Source organism: Pelodiscus sinensis, chromosome 6 (genome assembly GCF_049634645.1).
Source record: "Pelodiscus sinensis isolate JC-2024 chromosome 6, ASM4963464v1, whole genome shotgun sequence".
Taxonomy (NCBI): Eukaryota; Metazoa; Chordata; order Testudines; family Trionychidae; genus Pelodiscus; species Pelodiscus sinensis.
Window position 1 is genome coordinate 37,147,749 of NC_134716.1, and position 20,534 is coordinate 37,168,282.

At 43.6% G+C, this 20,534-nt stretch overlaps 1 protein-coding gene across 1 annotated transcript in view; it reads right to left on the reverse strand.

Annotated features, from left to right (window-relative positions):
- Nucleotides 1–20,534, reverse strand: part of LOC102454459 (guanine nucleotide-binding protein G(q) subunit alpha) — a 222,015-nt gene that overhangs the window by 62,647 nt on the left and 138,834 nt on the right. Inside the window, exon 3 of the mRNA XM_014573325.3 lies at nucleotides 14,121–14,275. Within this exon, the coding sequence (XP_014428811.1) occupies nucleotides 14,121–14,275 (155 nt within the window). The remainder of the gene's footprint in view (nucleotides 1–14,120; nucleotides 14,276–20,534) is intronic.

Below are 20,534 nucleotides of genomic sequence, written 5' to 3' on the forward strand. Positions count from 1 at the left end.
GACTGGCAACTTAAGCTTCACACTGACAGAGTGGTATTGGCACCTAGAGCAGGACAGAGAATTTGAGTGTACCTGGTGACCAGAGGACCTCAGGTTTGGGAAAGTCTTCTCAGCAATTGCTGTCAATGGGAGGTCAGATGATGGCTACAAACACTGGAACAGTCCCATGATCAGTGCTGAGTTGAGTGGGAGATGAAGGGTCAGTTCTGCTGCACATGCCTCTGCAGGTCCATGTCAGGTATTGGACTGTGTCCTGATTCTCACCATCAGTGCCTCGGGTCCAGGGACCAGAGAGGGCTCTTATGGGCCTGCCTCTTTGGTTCTCAGGCATGTTGGCCCTGTGTGGGCGAGTGACAGAAAAATATTCCCTGGGACAGAGAACAGGGCCACAGAGACAGGGACCTGAGCAGAGGTGCTATATGGGAGCTGCTAAGCTGGTGTAGGTAGAACCAATAGGACCAAGATATCCTGCGCTGCCTGCAGGACCTCAGGTGTCGATGGGACATCTATTGATGAAGGACCTCACTGCAGTCCGGTGTAGGAGGCCTGGCTCAGGGCGAGGTAGTATGCTTGACTTGAACTGGTGCCGGCTCCCTGAAGGAGGAGTTGAGCCACCTGACGTGGGTCCTGGCTCGCCTCCAGTCCCTCCCTTTCCATTATGGAAATGGGAGCTGTCCCCCGCGCTAAGTTCTTGGTCTTCTTCAAGGGGGCCAGGGCAGGAGACTGGAGCCTGCAGGAAGATAGCACTGGTGGGGTGCGCCACACCGATGCCCCATTGACAGTGCTGAGTCAGACCTCTTCTCTAGTGCCAGAGTTAATGCTGACTCCACGAGCAGCTCTCAAAAGATGAATGCCCCTGTCCCTCTTTGTCTTGACTTACAAATGTGACCCTTGTTCCTTCTTCCAGGCACCTCAAGCAGCTGCTATGAGGATTGCTGATGGTCATGGAGCACCTATAGCAATCATGTGGCTTGAAACATGGGCTTCAAGGCATGTGCTGACCCAAGGCAAAGTCTCATTAGGACAAACTAATTCTAAACTACTAAGGGATAATTATGAACTATTTTACAGGAAAAGAGGCCATTAGGCAGATTGACTCCAACAACACTAGCGCAAGACAGCAGAAAGTTCCAGCACTGTCACTGGTGGCAAGATGGAACTCAGTGGGGAGTACATGGCACCCCTTGTAACAGGGCTACTCAATGGATACAGAGACAGCAGTGTGAGTTAGCCAGAAGCACACTGGCTGCTGGCCCTGGGGACTATTCAAAAGTCATGTACCCACTAAGATGTCATGTGGTTACATGACTATTCAATTACATGCTATCCAACATCCAATAAATAAATTAATGGAGATTGCCTATCTCCTAGAACTGAAAGGGACCTTAGGTCATTGAGTCCATTCCCCTGCCCTCATGGCAGGACCAAGTACCATCCCTGACAATTTTTGCCACAAATGGCCTTCTCAGGGACTGAACTCACAACTCTGGGTTTAGCAGGCCAATGCTCAAGCCCCTGAGCTAATCCTCTTCCCCTACTCCAGGGATTGCCTACTGATACTGATTTACTGATACCGCTAAAGGAAAAGCTTCCAGCACAGGTGCATGTAGAAAACGCACACATCTAATGTGGAATGGACATGAGCAAGCACTTGAAGAGCAAAATCTTGTTGACACTTGTACTTCTAAAATAGGTATTTTCTTCGTTTGTTAATTTTTCAATTTACAATAGTAATAATGACCCTCTTACACACATTTGGAATTTCCTGGCAACTGGTATTAGGCCCAATGCAAAGCCAGAAAAAACATATCTACCCCAGACAAGTAGCACAGTGCACTGCCAGCAGTAGCAGCAAGTGGCTACACAATTTAGGTTGAAACTACATAGCACCGTGAATATATTTTTATTATTTGCTGAGTATTATTTGATTCTGATTACATGTATTGTAGGTAAAGTCTTTCACTATATTGCACCTATTCAGCTAAGCATTTAACCAAAACAAAACAAAACAAAGACAAAACAAAGACAAAACAGCAAATTGCATAGTTACTTTAAAATACAATTGTACAGGTCTGAGTAAATTTATCTTACAGACCAAGTTTAAAATGTTAATTATAGCTGCAATCTGTTTTGTAGAAATGAATTTGAATGTCTGCTGAGGTAATTTTCAAAGGAGTTGCTATAGCGATAGGCACAAGGTTCATTACCAAGGTAATGTGTGTGTAACATGCTTCTGGCACAAGCTCTCTGCTGACGTCAGGAAAAACAGCTACAGTATCATAACATATTTGGGATCTGCACGCTAACCTGGAAGAGAAAGGCATCTGTTGTTTTCTGGTTAATGTTTAAAAGGGGTGAATAAAAGCAAGCATTTAAAGTCCTAATCCTGAAATGACTTACACAGAGAGGCTACAGAGCCATAATGCTGGTAGTGATACTTTTGAAACAAAATGCACAGTATTCCAAAAGTTCTACTTGCCTAGTGTGACAACCCAAGTGGAAAGAATGGCATAATGCCAACCTAACTACTTTCATATTTTCTGACATGGTTTTCTGTAGAGATGGCATCATGGAACATGACACCAACATTCTTATCATTGGAATAACACTGCAATGGTTCTGACCAACCTCTGTGTGCTGCTCTTCAGGAAGGCGAGCACAATCCCCTTCATTTTGAATCAAGACTGAGTGAGGTCTTGGTTGCATTTTCGCTAAGGTTAGTTACTCTCCAAGGCACCCATCAGTGTCTGTTCTCAGCTAATGGTATCCAAGATTCATTTCTACATGTGTTCACTAAAAAAAGAGATTTTTGACACACAACATTAGAGAGAAGAAATAATAATGCACTCACTCAAATGAATAGTATAGGAGGCTCCAGTAAGAAGCAGACCCCAAGAAAGCAATAAATATTGAGTCGTTATATATGGCAACAGTTTCCAAATTGTGGTTGGTCAACCAGTAGTGCATGCAGAGTAGTTACTAGCAGACCTTCGGGCTTCCTTCTTGTTCCTATCTGTTTCCACAACAGTCCTGACATTTTGTTAAAAAAAAAGTAGCTCAGGGCTACTAAAAGTGGATGGATACACGGAGGCGGAGCCAGCTTAGCTGCCTCTACTACAGGCTGCTGTTGTGAAGGACGTAGTCAGGCAAAAAGACCTATCCTCTGAGTCAGCAGCTGCTCATGGGACTGCCACTGGTGGAAGATTAATTATAACTGAGGGTTAACTGAGGGCTAACAGGGGAAAAAAACTAGGGTGGCAACATGTCCAAGAGCAACAGAGGAAAAGTGTTCGGTGACTGGGCAACAAGATCATATGTCTAAGGGAATGTGAGAAAAAGGACGCAAGTGGGCAGGCAGCTTTTGTGAGGGGAGAGGAGTACCAGGCAACAAGGAAGCATGGAGAAGGAGAAACAAGGGACTGGCTGGCAGGAAGCTTGTGGAAGGATGGGAAAAACATAGTAATTAAAAATGGCTAAAATACAAACAAATTTTACTCCTATTACTTACCATGTAAGCAAGTGCCACAAGAATGTGGTATGACCACATGTGAGGGAAGATGACCCGATGTGGTCATAATGATGAGAAGTGTCTATTTTTACTGATATTTATTATTTGTATTTGGGTACCACTCCAAAGCCAGGCTCCCATTGTGCTCTGTGAAGATGTGGTCCATACAATGAACGTATTTGAGAAACCATGACATCTACAAAAACCACCAGGTTTTTGATCTCCTAGATTTGACCTAAGTGCCTTTTGCAGTCCATTCTCAATCCCAGACACATCACATGTTTCTTCTTTCCAGCTAAAATCCCTCCTCATTTACATGTAACACTCTATAGATTTTGGGACAACTAAGAATCTCCAAAGCTAAAGATAAAAGTTATGTGTGTTAGATCTAGGGATGTTAGAGTATAACCAATTAACTGTTTAACTGATAAGCTGATGCTTAGCAGCTAATGGTGTTGATTACACTCAGCCAGCTCCTGGGGAGATGGCTTCGCAATGGTAGGGCAAATGAAATATAATACCATGCGCTTTTGGATAGGAGGGATTCTTTGGTCCTTCTATACCACTATCCACTATACAAAAGCAATACATGCTTTCTAGTGACTGAGGGAGAATTCCTCCAATTCAGGCACTGGGTAGAACGTAAGTCCCACTCTGGTGAGAGTGTTAGAGTGGGAGGGGCATACCAGCATAATGATAAGTTTTATGAACACGTGATAAATTCTTGAAGGAGGCTGCATATGAAACTTGTTGTTGAGACAGAATAGCATACCACTACTTTCTGAGTAACTTCTAAGTACAGTAGACTTCCGATAATCCGGCACCTTTGGGACCTAGGTGGTGCCGGATTATCGGATATGCCGGAGTACCAGAAGGTACTATATAAGGGGGAATACTCCCAACCCAATCTTCCTCCTCCCCCCCCATCTTATGCTCGGATCCCAGAGCCACTGGTAAAGCTGCGGGTCTCCTTCCAGGCACTGGGGCACGTGCGCTGAGCGGCCGGCTTTTCAATGAGCTGGGCAGGATGCCGTGTGCAACCCAATCCCCCTCCCTGCCCCTTTCTTTCCCCAGAGCCAAACACCTCCCCTCCCTGCTGTCACCCAATCCCCCTTGTCCCCCAACCTTATGTCCGGGTCCCAAAGAAGCTGCCTGTGCTCAGTGGCCGGCTGCTAGCATGTGCAGGCTGGACACTGTGTGCGCTGGGGACCGTGGGCGGAACGGTGCGGGCCATGAGCGTGCATGCGGCTCACAGTGGCCCAGCTGTGAGAGCAGCTGACCTGAGCAGTTCCGGGTTCCAGTTGATGCTGGACTATCAGGAGTGCCGGACAACTGGATGCCAGACTACTGGAGTTTTACTGTATAACTAGAACCACTGCAGGACAGTTCCAGGCACACCATCAGAAATTAATCTCCAAAGCAAACAAGCTTGCTGAAATAGCCACTGTTAGGAAAAGGGTCAAAGCTAACTGGAATGTGCTCCTTCAAGTCTGCAAGATCTCTGCCATGATGTGCTAGGACAGTCAGGAAATCAGATGATGTTTTTCATCCAATGGAAAAGAAAAGGCTTGGCCAGGAAACCACTGAATAACTATTCCCCACATACTGTGTCTGAGGCTAGGTTTCCAATAACATTTTACATATAAGCACGTTCATATATACCCCAAAGTAAAGCCGGGGGAGGGGGAGGCTGAATTTTTCCAAACACAATTTTTCCAGAACAAAGTCTTCACAAATGAACTCTCTCATACATACCCCAGACACAAACACTGTAAATGACAATAAAACCCTTTGCCTAATGAGAGCTTATGAATAAGGCTGCCTGAAAAATGGAGAGCAAACAATTTAATTAACCATCCCATGCTCCTGTCTTTTGGGGATCTGGCTGAAATAGAGTTGAGATTGAAGCCACCCTGGCTTTGATTTTACAAAACCAAACTCTGTCAGATGAGACTGTAAAAACCAGCACTGTCTTGCCATGTACTGCAAAATAATCTGTGATTTTTATTATTATTGTAATCATTATTGATACTAATTGAGGCACGAATTCAAGAAAAACTCTAACAATTGTGAATGTATGTACATTTTATACGCCTGAAAGCACACAAAACCAAAGTATTTCTTGGAGAAATGTAACATTTTTAAAGCTGGTGTAGTGGGATTTCTCTAACCTCCAGGATTGATGCCAACAAAACTGAGATAAGTATCCTCTGGGTAATGTCACAGTAACTCTGTTTTATGTATGCAGTGAAGTAAATGGAATTGATTTTCAGTGTATTAAAACAAGCTGTGAACAAAGCTATAATGTAAACAAGTACTGTCTGAATCCTCACAGCTTTTATTAACTCGGGAAGATTAATATTCCTGAGGCTTCATACCATTATTGAGAAGTTAACAGGCACATTTGAGAAAACTGTTACAGTTTGAAGAGTATATCTAACAAAAATCTAAGGAGAATGCAATACGCCTCTTGGTTGTATGTGTAGAACAGAAGGTGAAGGAGGTGGACACGGGTGCATTAAATTTGTTTTCTTATCCCATCCAACTCCTGCCCAATGCCTCTATCAACTTAGATTTTTCTACACGAGTACTTCCAGGAACCATTACCAACAACAAGTCTGAAAAACCCCACCAAATCATCAGAATCAAAGAATTTCCATAAAATTTCAAACTTCTGCTATTGCTCTGGATGGGAAATGAGGCTGAAGACTTAGATAGTAAAAGAAAAATTAGAAGTGTATGCATGTGCATGGGCGAATACACACACACAGACACACACAATTATTGTTTTACTCCCTTCCATTCAAAAGTTTTTTAATTTCTGTCATAGGGATTTCTGCACCACTCACCAAGGTATTTTCTAACCACATTCCAGTTTCCATTTGTCTTTAAACAGCATTTGTTTGCATAAGGAAGCTTATTAAATGGAGATTCAGTTGCAAGTATTATTACTAAAAGTAGGTGTATATGAGTGCACATGCATGCACACATTATATATATGTGAAAGCACAAGTGTGTGCAAGACATTTTCCTCAGTCCTATCTCAATGGAAGGCTACAGACTGTATATTCTTTTGGGTAAGAGCATGTCATACAGGCAGTCCCTGGGTTACGTACAAGATAGGGACTGTAGGTTTGTTCTTAAGTTGAATCTGTATGTAAGTCGGAACTGGCGTCCAGATTCAGCCGCTGCTGAAACTGACCAGCGGCTGACTACAGGAAGCCAGAGGCAGAGTTGCTCTGCCCCGGGCTTCCTGGAATCAGCCGCTGATCAGTTTCAACAGGCTGAATCTGGACGCCAGTTCCGACTTACATACAGATTCAACTTAAGAACCCCAGGTGTCCCCAAGTCAGCTGCTGCTGAAACTGATCAGCAGCTGATTCCAGGAAGCCCGGGGCAGAGCAACTCTGCCTCTGGCTTCCTGTAGTCAGCGCTGGTCAGTTTCAGCAGCGGCTGACTTGGGGACACCTGGGGCAGAGCAGCTGGGGTGCTGCCGGGTTGGTCCAGTAGCGCCCAAAGCAGCGCTGCAGGACCAACCGGCAGCGTCCCAGCTGATCTACCACAGGCGTCTGGAGAACAGCCTGGTCTGCTGGGGGGCGCGGGGCGCACTAGCTGCGCCCTCCCCCCCCCCCAGCAGACCAGGGAGATGCGGGCAGCGGACCGAGACGCACCGCGGTCCCGCCGCCCAGATCCTCCGCAGCTTTGCTCCGCGTCTCCCTAGTCTGCTGGAGACCAGCAGACCAGGGAGATGGGGAGCAAAGCCTCGGAGGACGCCGGCAGTGGGACAGCCGCGGCACGTCTGGACTGTCCCGCTGCCCGCGTGCTCCGCGGCTTTGCTCAGCGTCTCCCTGGTCTGCTGGGGGCGGGGGCTTCCCCCACAGAACACCAGGGAGACGCGGAGCAGCTTTTTTCTCCCCGGAGGACGCGGGCGGCGGGACCGTGGCGCATCTGGGCATCCCGCCGCTCCCGTCCTCCAGGGCGAGAAAAACCCGGTTCGTAACTGCAGATCTGACATAAGTCGGATCCGCTTAAGTCGGGGAATGCCTGTATGTATTTGCATGCTATGCTATATGCATACCTATCTTGTATAAATAACAGCAACATCTTTTACGGCACTGCAGCATGGGTGAATACCTGACAAAAAGCTGGAACAAATTATTAAACAACTTGTAAGCACCTAGAGCAGAGGTGAGGAACCTCAGGCCCAGGGGTTCCTCCAGCACCCCTGGCTCCCCAACCACCAGGCTGGAGTACACAAAATCTACTAGTCGTGGTCCTCTTAGGCTCTGGTATGGGAGGTGAATGTGCATGTGCCTCTCTCCTTCTCAGTCGGGGGCCACATCAGTGAGGTGTTTTGTTTCATTTGTTTTTGTTTTTTTGCTTCTTACTTGTGTGTGACCCCCGACTGATTTTTCTGTGAGTCAGTGGCCCCCAATCCAAAAAAAGGTTCCCTACCCCTAACCTAGAGGATAATAGTAAGATAAGGAATAACTAGCATGGATTTGTCAAGTGCACGTCATGCCAAACCATGTCAAACCTATCTATTTTATTTTTATGACATGGTTACTGGCCAAGTGGATGAGGGAAGCAGTACACATGACATATCTTCATTTTAGTGCAGCTTTAGACCCACATGACAGTCTCATAAGCAAACTAAGGAAATATGGTCTGGATAAAATTAGTATAAGGTGGATGCACAACTGGGTGAAAGACCATTCTCAGAAACATTCATTATCAGCAGTTTGTTGCTAGACTGGAAAGGCATAACTAGTGAAGCCTTGCTGGGATCCAGTATTATTCCATATTTTAAACTGGATAATGGAGTGGAAATTAAAAAAAAAAATCCAGATGACACCAAGCTGGGATGGGATGAAAGCACTTTGGCACATAGGATAAGAATTCAAAATGACCTTTAGAAACTAAAGAAATGGTCTGAAATCAGCTACATGAAATTCAATAAATACAAGTGCAAAGTACTTCACTTAACAAGGAAAAAAAAATCAAATGCACAGCTATACAGTGGTGAATAACTAAGTACCTTTGAAAAGGATCTGGAGGTGGCAGTGGATCACAAATTTAATCTCAGTCAACAGTGTAACACAGTTGTAAAAAAATCTAATATCATTCTGGAGTGTGTTTACAGGAGTGTCATATGTAAGGGTACATCTAAACTACATGGCTCCGTTGACGGAGCCATGTAGATTTGTTTGTTTGGCAAAGGGAAATGAAGCCGCGATTTAAATAATCGCAGCTTCATTTATATTTAAATAGCTGCCCTGCTCTGCCGATCAGCAGTTTGTCAGTAGATTGGGGCAGTCTGGACGCTCCCCTGCCGACATGAAAGCCCTTTATCGACCTCCCTGGTAAACCTCATCCTACGAGGCATAACGGGGAGGTCGATAAAGGGCTTTCAGGTCGGCGCTGGAGAGTCCAGACTAGCGCGCTGAGCTGACAAACAGCTGATCAGCTTTGTCGGCTCAGCGCGGCAGCCATTTAAATTTAAATGAAGCCGTAATTATTTAAATCGCGGCTTCATTTCCCTTTGCCGATCAGCCTAATCTACATGGCTACATCGATGGAGCCATGTTGTTTAGATACATCCTAAGATACGGGAGATAAATATCCCATGTGACTTAACACAAGTGGGACCTCAGCTGCAGTATTGTGTCCCATTCTGGATGCCATACTTTAGGAATGATGTGGATAAATTGGAAAGAGTCCAGAGAACAGCAACAATGGTAAAAAGTTTAGAAAACCTTACCTATGAGGAAATATTTAAAAAACTGGGCATGTTTAGTCTTAAGAAAAGATGACAGAGGGGGCCCCTGATAACAGTCTTCAAATATGCAAAGGACTTAATCCATAGAAGGGGAAATTTAGGTTAAATATCAGGAAAAAAATCTCTCACATTTAGCACTACTAAAGAAGAGGACCACTTTTAATACTACCATATGAACAGAGAAGAGTCTTTTTTTTACTGAGCAACAAGTAGGGTACTATCATTTATTGGACCAACTTCTTTTGGCGAAGAAGCGAAGCTTTGGAGCTTACACAAAACTTGTCTCTTTCACCAACAGAAGTTGATCAAGTACAAAGTTTTTACCTCACCCATCTTGTCTCTCAGAATACTAACTGAAATTTCTCTTGAAAGTGTGATATAGACATATTACTGTCTTGAAGGGATGGACAACCTCTGCCCAGTGGGCCGCATGCGGTTCATCAGGATTAGCCACTTGCAGGCTTCCAGATGGTTCACTTACCTAAGTGTTCACAGGCATAGCCACTTGCGGGCAGATGTGGCCTGGCCCACGCTGCTTCCCACAGCTCCCACTGGCTGTGAATGACAAACCATGCCCACGGGGAGCTGCAGGCAGCTATGCCTATGGATGTTCAGGTAAACAAACCGTCTGGAGGCCCACCAACAGTTAATCCAGACAAACCACACGCAGCCCACAGGCCAGAGGGTCCCCATCCCTGTCCGAATGTTAATTAATATATCAAAGTCATCTTAATGTTAAATAATTGGTTGCTGAAGTATTTTCTACAACTTTAGGAACCTTCTTTTGGTAGCCTGAGCTAAAGGGCAGGTCTAAGTCCTGGAGCTGCCATCAATGCTGGACTCTGAATTCCATATGTAGGAGCCATTAATCAATGCAGGACCCAGAAAGCTGTGAGGTGGAAAGGACTGGAAAGAATTTTCCCTTCTAAAACATGGAAGAGTCTGAAGGGTGTCATACTTGTCAGGTACCCGTTAATAGAAGCTACAAAAAAATGAAGCTTCTGAGCAGAGACAAATCATCTACCCTGCCTTTTTCCCTGTGGTCAGATGCAAAATAAAAGAAGGGATGCTATTCTACCATTTTTTTACTAGAATGCAAATTCTGACAACTTTGATGCCACCCATAGCAGACTGTGCATATCTTTCTTTAGTTAAACACTGGACCAAACTGCCTAGGGAGGCTGTAGAATTTCCATCTGTCAGGAATGGTCTACTTATTATATAGCCTTGCCTTGAATGCAGGGGACTGGACTAAATGACCTATTGAGGTCGCTTCAAGTCCTACATATTTATGATTCCATAATATTATTGTCACCCTCCTTTCCTGCATATTTTGAGTCGCAGTGAAATAGTTAGTTTGTTGATATTATACTGTTTTAATTAGGGCTCAGTGTCAACACTCCATGCAATGTACAGGAGCAGTTCATATCTCTCAATGCCACAGTGTTTCAGCCTGTCTGCAGACTCAGGTACACATTGCTGCACTGATTTGCATCTGGTTGATACTCTGAAGGATATCTTTGCAGCCTAAGGGGCTAGAGCTTTAATTTAAAAAAACCTGAGACTTACTGACACTGGAGCACAAAATACAACAAGCAAGGGTACTATACTGACTTGCTAAACAGCTGCTAAGAGGAACTATTAGACTCTCAAATTGTACAGGAACATGGGGTGAGAATTTGTGACTTCTCAAGGTAACAACTGTCCTTCATTTCCATTTTCTTTGGCACTAACAGGGCTGTGTAGATCAGTGATTCTCAAATATATATGATCACGTCCTCTTCTTTGCATCTGTACAGGTTGAACCTCTCTAGTCTGGCACCTCAGGACCTTACCGGTGCTGAACTTGAGAAGTTGTGAAACCACAGGAAGTCGATATTGTCAAGCAGCATTACCAACACTTCCACTGTTTAATGGGTTCTTAGAAGACATTTAGGGGTAAATAGAACTAAATTACAGCACAAAACACTGAAAGCAGGATTGGTGATTCTAAACAAACCTTATGGGAGTTGGGAAACTTGGTCACACCCATGATAAGTGGACATCAGGCTAACTAACATCATGCCAGACCATGGATGTTGCCAGACCAAAGAGTGCTGGATTAGAGAGGTTCAACCTTTATTAAAGTTATAAATGGAGCTGACTTGTTTTTGTTGTTTCAAGCTAAATGCTGGGCTCTGCCTATTTTACCTAGTTACTCATCTCAGGACTGTAACAGCACCAAAAAGTGGAGGCAACTTGGTAAGTCCCTAATATTTACTTTCCCCATACTTCAACACTGTAATTGATATGAGAGTTCCCTTATAATTTTGCTAGTTTAAAAATGTACGATTGTTCAGAATATTGGAAAATGAAACGTGTTTTTGAATAGGAGGGATTCTTTGGTCTTTGTATGCCACTATCCACTATACAAAAGCAATACATGCTTTCTAGTGACTGAGGGAGAATTCCCCCAATTCAGGCACTGGATAGAACATAAGTCCCACTCTGGTGAGAGTGCTAGAGCGGGAGGGGCATACCAGCAGTGGGAAGTGGTGAGGTCATAGCGCAAATCACTATGGCAACTCTGGGCAGCTCCCAAGTTGTAAAGATGCCTATGGGCAACCTAGGCAGGTTACCGCAACTTACAGTAATTCCCTGAATGCTTATCAATATATTAAGGAGGTACTGATTTTGTTGTTTTGAAACAGATATACAGCTGCTGGACAGGCTTCCTCATGGTGCAGTGCAAATGAATCTCAACCCAAGACCTGTATTATGCCTCCTATGGCTCAATACAATTCAAATTTGTACAAACAGGTCTTCTCATTGACTTCAATGTGTGCTGAATTATGCCCTTACTTCCATCCTGGGCATATCTTGAAGAGAAGCCTCCATTTATTCCAAACTACTCACGGCTTTGACATCTGAATTAAGCGAGACTGGAATGAGATGATCCATTTAATTTGTCCTTCTAATGTACAGGCTCGATCCAGATTAAAACTGATCCCATAACTGCACAGCCAGGAGGCAGCTATGTGATTTTTTGCAACAGTTCAAATGATCAGATAAATAGCCTAATTAATGTTACCTTTAATGGAATAACCAAATAGTTCTGAGTCATGGTCAAGCATTTCCTGTCACGCCAGAAGAGTTTTACCTCAGTTACTGCATTAAATAACTAAATACAGTCAGACTTCTTGGAGCCAGCCTGCAGGCTGTCCTAAAACTCCACTGTAAACCTCCACAGCATCATTATTTGAAACTTTTGACTCAAAAAATATAAGCCCAAAAGAATTCCAGGTCAAGGCTGGCCAGATTAATACTTAGGTTTTGATTTATAACATCAAGAATTCCACATGTGATACTTTTAGAGGCAGATTTAACCAAAGATCTAGCAAAGATTGCTTATTCTTTTCCAATTAACTGGACTGAAGTTTCTTATATTGTGCTAAGAGTGGCAAATATTTTCCACTCCCTTTTAAAATTAAATTGAGTTTTCAATTAAGAGTTGGCCTTCCTGACAGATATTTTGTTTTAGTTTTATGTCCAGTTTGTTCTTCCTGCTGCTTCCAACACTTCTCATAAAACATAAGTCACAGTTGCACAAACACAAGAACATTGACAAGCTATCAGACATCAGTTTCCTTTTTGTTAACAAAAGAAATATTATACAATCAAGTGTCCTGACACCAAAGCAAGTACTACACCAGCTTAAGTTTGTCACTTTTCCATCATCCAGACTACAAAATAAATCTCAGTTATACTGAAGAAGGCAATAAAAAACCAGGGAAGACAGCAATCTACTGAGAGGTTCCTATTCTTATCAACTCTGTTAAGTTTCAACTACTGAATTTCAGACCCTCACACTCTACTTGTGTTCCTTTCTGTATGCATATCCATGTGTGCACTTTTGGCCCAAAAGAGCTACTGTAAAATTTTGAGTATAATGCGCACTTTTTTCCCGGTTTTTTTTAGCATCAAAGTTGGGGTGCGCATTATCTATAGGAGGTTTTTAAAAAAAGTTTTAAACTCACCCTTGGCAGGCACGAGCTGGGGGGGAGGGGGAAGGGAGGCACGGACTGGGCTGGGGGGGCAGCAGATGCTCCCTCGGCACGCTGGCAGCTGAGTGGGGGATGCTCCCTCGGCAGGCGCGAGCTCAGCGCGCAGACATTTGGGCGGGGGAGGCTCCCCCAGCAGGCATGAGCTCAGCGCAGGAGAGCTCAGCTGGGCAGGGGGACCCCGCGGCAGGTGTGAGCTCAGTTGGGCAGGGGGCCCCGTGGCAGGCGCAAGCCCCTTCCTTCCTATGCATTCCTTAAAATCTTGAGTATAATGGGGGTGCGCATTATAGATAAGAGTTTAGTTTATTCAAGGATTTTGACCTTTAAAAGGCAGATGCGCATTATACAAAGGTGCGCATTATACTCGAGATTTTACAGCATCCAAGGTCATTCCTCTGCCCTGAAAAGAGTTATTGATCTATATGTCAGAGGTTGAGCAAAAGAGCTCAAGGGCACAAATACAATAAAAAAAAAATTGTTAAAATGATAAAAAGTTTTCTATTAAGAAGTCTTATTCCTGGTTTTCAAATTATAATGGATTCATGTTTTAGGAAAACTATACTATACTACTAGCAGTAAGTGAGACCCCCCCCCCCCCCTACATTTAACCTTTGTAATTCAACTTACAAAACACATAATGGTGTATATGTATGTTGTGCGTGCATACGTTTGCTTATACTGTGGGTACATGTAGATACACAGGTTGCAAGCTGCTCTAAAATATAACTAGATTTTTATTTTAAATTAAAAAGAAAAAAAGAATATCCAATTATCCACATCCATGTATACTCACTATTTAGTTGAGTCCGATAGCTGATACTCCCGTCGTCGGTCATAACACTCTTGGATTCCAGGGTCATTCCATAAACTCTTTATTGCATCTACGTAGGGATTTTCAAATGCTGACACCTTCTCTATATCAACTTCTCGAACTAACTGTGCATGGGCCTAATTCAAAACAAACAAAACAATAACTTTCACTCTATTTTCTGTGTTTGAAGATTCCTCATGAACAGCGTGGTTAAGCTGTAAAAATGATCTTTACAAACAGGCTATTTCATTATATTTATATAAGATTAGACAAATACACTTTGTTTGGATTTGAAAGAATCTGAACGTACTTCCTTGATAGTTGAAGGTATATCCAAATACCTTGAGGAAATACTAGACTGTAGGGAAAGATCTTGGGTGCTGGGTAAGGTGCCACAGCAGTTGGGAGGACTGGTGGGGAAGGCTACAGGAGGGTTCCAGGAATGAGAAGGGAGAGAAGTCTTCATCTGCATCAGGGGTAGGCAATAAGTGGCCCATGGGCTAGCTGTGGTTCAGCAGAGTTAACCTCTGGTGGGCTGCTAGACATTTTATTTATGTGCTTGCAGCTGGCCACGTAGTCCCAGCCAATAAGAGCTGCAGGAAGTGGTTGGGAATGGTGAACTGTAGCCAATGAGAGCTGTGAGCAGCCATTCTTGGAGACATGCAGGTAAATAACACGTCCGTGGCCCACCAGAGGCTAACCCTGGTGAACCACGTTCGTCCACTGGCCACTTATTGCCCACCACTAATCTACAGATTTCTGTACATCGGATTTGGATCAGAATATTTAGTTTCATGCTGCTAGAACCAGGCAAAAAGACATCTAATTTCATACATTTAGTAAGCAGTTGAACCCATGCTACTTGGACAATGTCTTTAAGGCACAGACCTTGACCAGATTAAGTAATCTTTATGCATATTAGGATGAGCATTTTATAAGAACCTCCATTCAAACAAATGGATTTGGTAGATGGGAAAGGGAAGAAATGTTGAACTGGTAGGGAAGAACAGATACCTGAGATTAACTGGTGAATGAGTGGGTATAGAGAACAGTGCTGCATGAGCTGAGGAAGAATGGTGACTAAGGATGCACTGACACTAGAAAAAAAATTGGATTTGGATATGGTGGTTGCTTTTTTAACCACATGTAAGTTAACCCTTGGTAACATGCGATAAAATGATAGTGGGAACAAGGTAGTTACTGTTTTAACAGATGTGATCAGATCAAGGTAAACACTATTAAAGCTGCACTGATAATCTCCATTAAAATGATAAGTATTTTGTCCATACTCGGATTTGAACACCTGCTAGTGAGCATGAGGTAAAAAACAATAACAACATTTTTTTTCCTAAGGAAAACAAGGCTTTAAAGGGTTGTCTACATAAAAACTGAAAGAATTAAATCAATTGTAATTCACACCTTTATTTCTTCTGATGCAAACATCTGGGTGGGCACTCTTATTGCAGAATAAAAGTGTCCAGTTTAGCGAATAAATGGTTACAATTTGCACATTTAAATATATATATTCAGTTAGTCGAATTTTCAAAACAAGTTTCTATTTGCATTTTTATTTTTATTTTGCATTTTACGGTTTTCCAGGTGCAGTCTTGCTGTATATAAAACTAAGATTTTTTTTAAAAAATAACTCTCTTACAAATTCAAGTAGATTTAGACACTAAAGGGGAGGGGAGTGAATAATTTCCTTATACTGTTCAAAGAGATCCCCCAGAAAGGGGATCTTGATGCCATATCAAAACCTGGTTAAAATTACCACTAAAGGAAGGAGCACGAATTAGATGTCTAAAAATGCTCTCTTAAATACAGCCAAACAATATTAGACTATGAACTGTGGAGATCCTTTAAAGCACGCTATTAAGGGAATTGCCTACTGGAAGTGATCTTTAGAATAGATTTCAACATTTTAAATATGATTAAAACATCTTGGCAAGGAACTACAAGAAAAACAGCAGAATGATTTGTAAGTTACGATCAACAAAAAGTTCTGTACTTTAGAACTTAGCTCCAGGAATCAGGACAAGCTATAACATAAGACACAAATAATTCTGTTCCCACGTCTAGTTTATATTCTAGGAATGGAGATATGTTCCTGTCTCTTATTTAAATATCTCACTTAGCTTAGTATATTGTCACAGGATTGTTTCTATAGTTTTTTGAACTCTCTCTTGCTTTCACACACATTTAACTTAGCATTTCTAGGACAAAGGAATCTCCTAGAATATCTAGAATAGAATACATTATATTCAAGCAGAAAACACAGACTCTGATATCAGTTTGGAAAACAAATAAAAATATTAAAAAGGTTTAATTAATTTAAATATTTTATTTTTTTCCAAATTGTTGTGTGTTGAATTAATGTTTAAAATGTAGATACCATGCTGCCAGCAAAATTTTATATATATACTCTGTTACTCAGTATCCTGAGTACAAAGTTATTCCTAAAATAGCTATTTCACAGTCTGCATTAACATCCAGGAGGCTGAAGGAAAAGAAAGAGAATATCTTATTTTAGAGTCCAAAGGCAACCATATAGTTGAGGAAGAAAATTCAAACCATCTGGAAGAAGAAATTATACCCGTGTGTTTCAGCACATATTTAATACATAAAATATTCACTTGTTAATATAAAAATAAGCTTAATATAGAACAAGTTATTTTCACTTTTTCCAATAAAAATGTATGTTTTGAGGATATTACAGGGTGTAGATACCATTAAACTAATTATAGTGTTTGTCATTACATAGCAATAATATTATGGCAAAACATACAATATTGTATATTATCAGGATCCATGATCTGCAGGCTCCAAGGACTGTTTCCTGGCATATTGTATCCATCTTTTCTTACAATAGGCATTTGGCACAAATTAAAGAAGTCTTTTAAATACAGCCAATAAGTAACAAGAGACAGCATTCTACTAAATATGTACCATAGCTCTTGTATAACAGTACAGACAAGTTTCTAGAACAAATCCTTCATCCAGTCCAACTGGGTAGGACGCATCACCAAGAGTTGTCAGATAAGCTAGTCAGCAATAGTGCAACAGAATATACATAAAAAGGACCTAAACATATTACCCAGTAATGGGACCCTCTATGTCTGGCAGTGTGACGGGGCGCTGGTTCCGACCGCCCCGGAACCGGGGACGCCCCACACTCCAGAGCCCGCGAGGGGCAAAAGGGCGGCTGGCAGGACCACCGCGGCAAGAGCCGTCTCCAGGAGCCGGAGATGCGGCAACCCGCAGGCGGCAGCCCGAGTCATGTGCCCCACATGTACGGGGCAAGCTGGGAGCATTGACATCACCCGGAGGGAATTTCCCTTCCCGGGTGACGTCATCAGAGGGCGCCCGGGTAAAGGGGGCGGGGCCGTGGAAGGCGGGTCCTTCAAAAGAGGCCAGAGAGCAGGGAGAGGAGGACGCTCCGGCCAGGGGAGAGGAACACGGTACAGAGGGAGCCGCGGTTGACGACTGGAGAAATGGAGCAGCGGATCACCGAGAAGGCGAGCTCGGCGAGGAGGAGGAAGCAACCCAGGACGAGGACAGCCGGCAGCGGCAACACCTCAACCGAACCCCGGGGGTTGGTGAGTTACGGGGGAGTCCCCACCAACCAGGCAGCGAGCTGACGCTGCTGCCTTTAGGGTCCTGGGTCGGGACTTGGAGCGGGGGCGGGCCCAAGTCCCCCTCCTCCGTTGCGGGTGCCGTATAACACTCGGGAAGACCGAAGTCGAGGAGGCCTTGGACCGGGCTTTGGCCCTTGCCGTTTCGGAAGGGATGAAGGTGGGGGAGCACATTAGGGGCACGGGTGGTAAGTGAAGGGACAAAAAGGGGAGACGCGGGCAGGGGGCCCCGATGATGACAGGGCTGTAAGCCTGAGGGGCAACCTGGCCCGCGACAGGCAGCAAATACACTTTTACTAGCTCTTGAAGTAGTTGTTCTATCCCTAAAGACTTGAGACATCTACTGATTGTCTAGGTATAATTTTGTGAAGTAGTCAAAATAACAATTTTGTGATAGAATTCAGAACTCCCATTAAAATCAACAGGAGTTTTCATGCACAAAGAAATGCAGAATTGGACACCAAGACTCATCAGCAAAAGTTACTCACACCCTTGTTGCTAATTTTGTATTTTGGTAGTGTGGGGAGGGGGGGGGGGGGAATTGTGAGGTTTTTTCTTACCAAAAGTAAGACTCAGAACAAAGCAGCCTTTTTAAACACCAAAATCATTTCTTCTATCTAAAGGAAGGGAGATACTCTTGCTTCCCTGTTCTAAAAACCTCATTTTCCTCTTTCTTTATCCTAAGCTGACATATACAGTAGTAATGCATTTCAGCTTTGAGTTTTAGGAGAACACTGTTCTCCAACTACTGTCCTTAAGACAGTGGCCTGCAACCTTTTTAAACCTTTTTGAATTTATGTGCAATTCAGGACCTACCTCAAAACCAAACACCCTTGTCCCTCCTCCTTCCCACCCCTTCTAAGGCTACGTCTAGACTGCAAGCCTCTTTCCAAAGAGGCTTTTTCAAAAGAAACTTTCCAAAAAGCCTCTTTCGAAAAAGAGCGTCTAGACTACAACCAGTACTTTCGAAAAAGCAAGCTGCTTTTTCAAGAGAGAGCACCCAGGCAGTCTGGATGCTCTCTTTTGAAAAACAACAGTTTGAATTACATAGAGCCTTTTTTCGAAAGAGCGCTTTTGAAAAAAGGCGTTATTCCTCATAAAACGAGGTTTTCCGCGGTCAAAAAAACTGCTGCGTTCTTTCAATTTACTTTCGAAAGAATGCAGCAGCAGTCTAGATGCAGGGGAAGTGTTTTGAAAAAAGGCCTCCTCCCCCCCTCTCCCCCCCGAAAAAACCCTGTAGTCTAGACACACCTCAGAGGCCCCATCCCTGCTCACTCCATCATCCCTCCCTCTGCCATCCTCACTCACTTTTATCAGGCTGGGGGCAGAGGTCTGGAGTGCAAAGGAAGGGGATGTGGACTCTGATCTTGGGCTAAACGACTTGGAGTGTGGGAAGGGTTCTGAGCTGAGTCTGGGGCACAGATATGAGGTGCAGGAGGGGGTTCAGGGTGCAGGCTCTGGGAGGGAGTTTGGGTGCAGGGACTAGGACAGGGGTTTGAGGTGCAGGAGAGGTTCAGGACTGGGGTTGGGGTTTGGAATGCAGGCTCCAGCTGGGCACTGCTTACCACAATTGGTTTCCTGGTGATGGTGCAGGGGACTAGGGCAGGCTCACCCCAACTCTGGTCCTGAACCACTCCCAAAAGCAGCCAGCAAACTCTTGTCATCCTTGGCCTCCAACTCTGTGGAGATGGGGGACAGGGTGGGAGGAGGGGCACCCTGACATGAGCACCCCTCCCTTCTTCTTCCTGTGCCCTGCACAGCAAGCAGGCGGCGCCGAGGGTTGAGGGGCAGCCCAAGGCAGAGGGCAGCACAGCAGTGCTGAGAGAGGCAGATGAAGAGCCAGCACTTGATGGTCTCCTGGCCAAACCTGTCAGGATTACCTGTCAAAGGCTCCAAGATTTACCAGTAGATCCCGATCTACTGGTTGGTGACCAGTGCCTTAAGAATTAGCTAACATTTGAAAGGCATGAATAGTGACATTTTGATGATTCAGACCACTGAAATGCACAGGGTTAGAACAATTTATTCAAAAGAGAAAAGGACAAGAGTGATAGTGGTATGAAAAAACAAACGGCAAGATTCCTTTTCATTCCTCACCAAACCCATATGCATGGGGAGAGTCAGTGGGGCCAATAATGAAGAGTCAATCACTCTGACCAGGCCTGTTGGCCATAGGTTTGAGACTCCTGGCTGAGATTCTTTGTTGAATCAGGATGGACTTAAGTAGGTACCTGAAGCACCTCCTTAAGTAATCTACTGAATCAGGTCCCATCCTGCTTACTGAAGTCATAGGAAGTTTTGCTGTTGACTTTAACAGGGGGCCATAAACAAGAATTTCCTTTTCAGTTTACAATAGGGGTTGGTTTTGAACCACATACATTAAGTTTTACAGAGAAAATCTTTACACTCTTTATTGAATCTGTTCCTGTAATACTTTTTTGGTTTACGTGAAAAACTGATCTAAATTGTGATATATGCTAGCAATCTGTACCAACCAGAAAACTCACTATGGGTTTGCAAGTTAAATTTTTCTTTTTTTTAAAACTGAATACTCTTTCTGGTTATGACTTTTTCTCTTGGTTTTGCATGGATAGACTCATGATGGCTTTTATTCTTCTGATATTCAGATCTTGATTGCAGTTGTATCATTTGAAAAGAAATCCCTCCTCGTCACTTAGATATCTACAGTTTTTATAAACTTGGCTATTTGTTCGGGTCCCACCTATATTCTGGACTTTTTTGTACATTACACATTTCTTTCTTT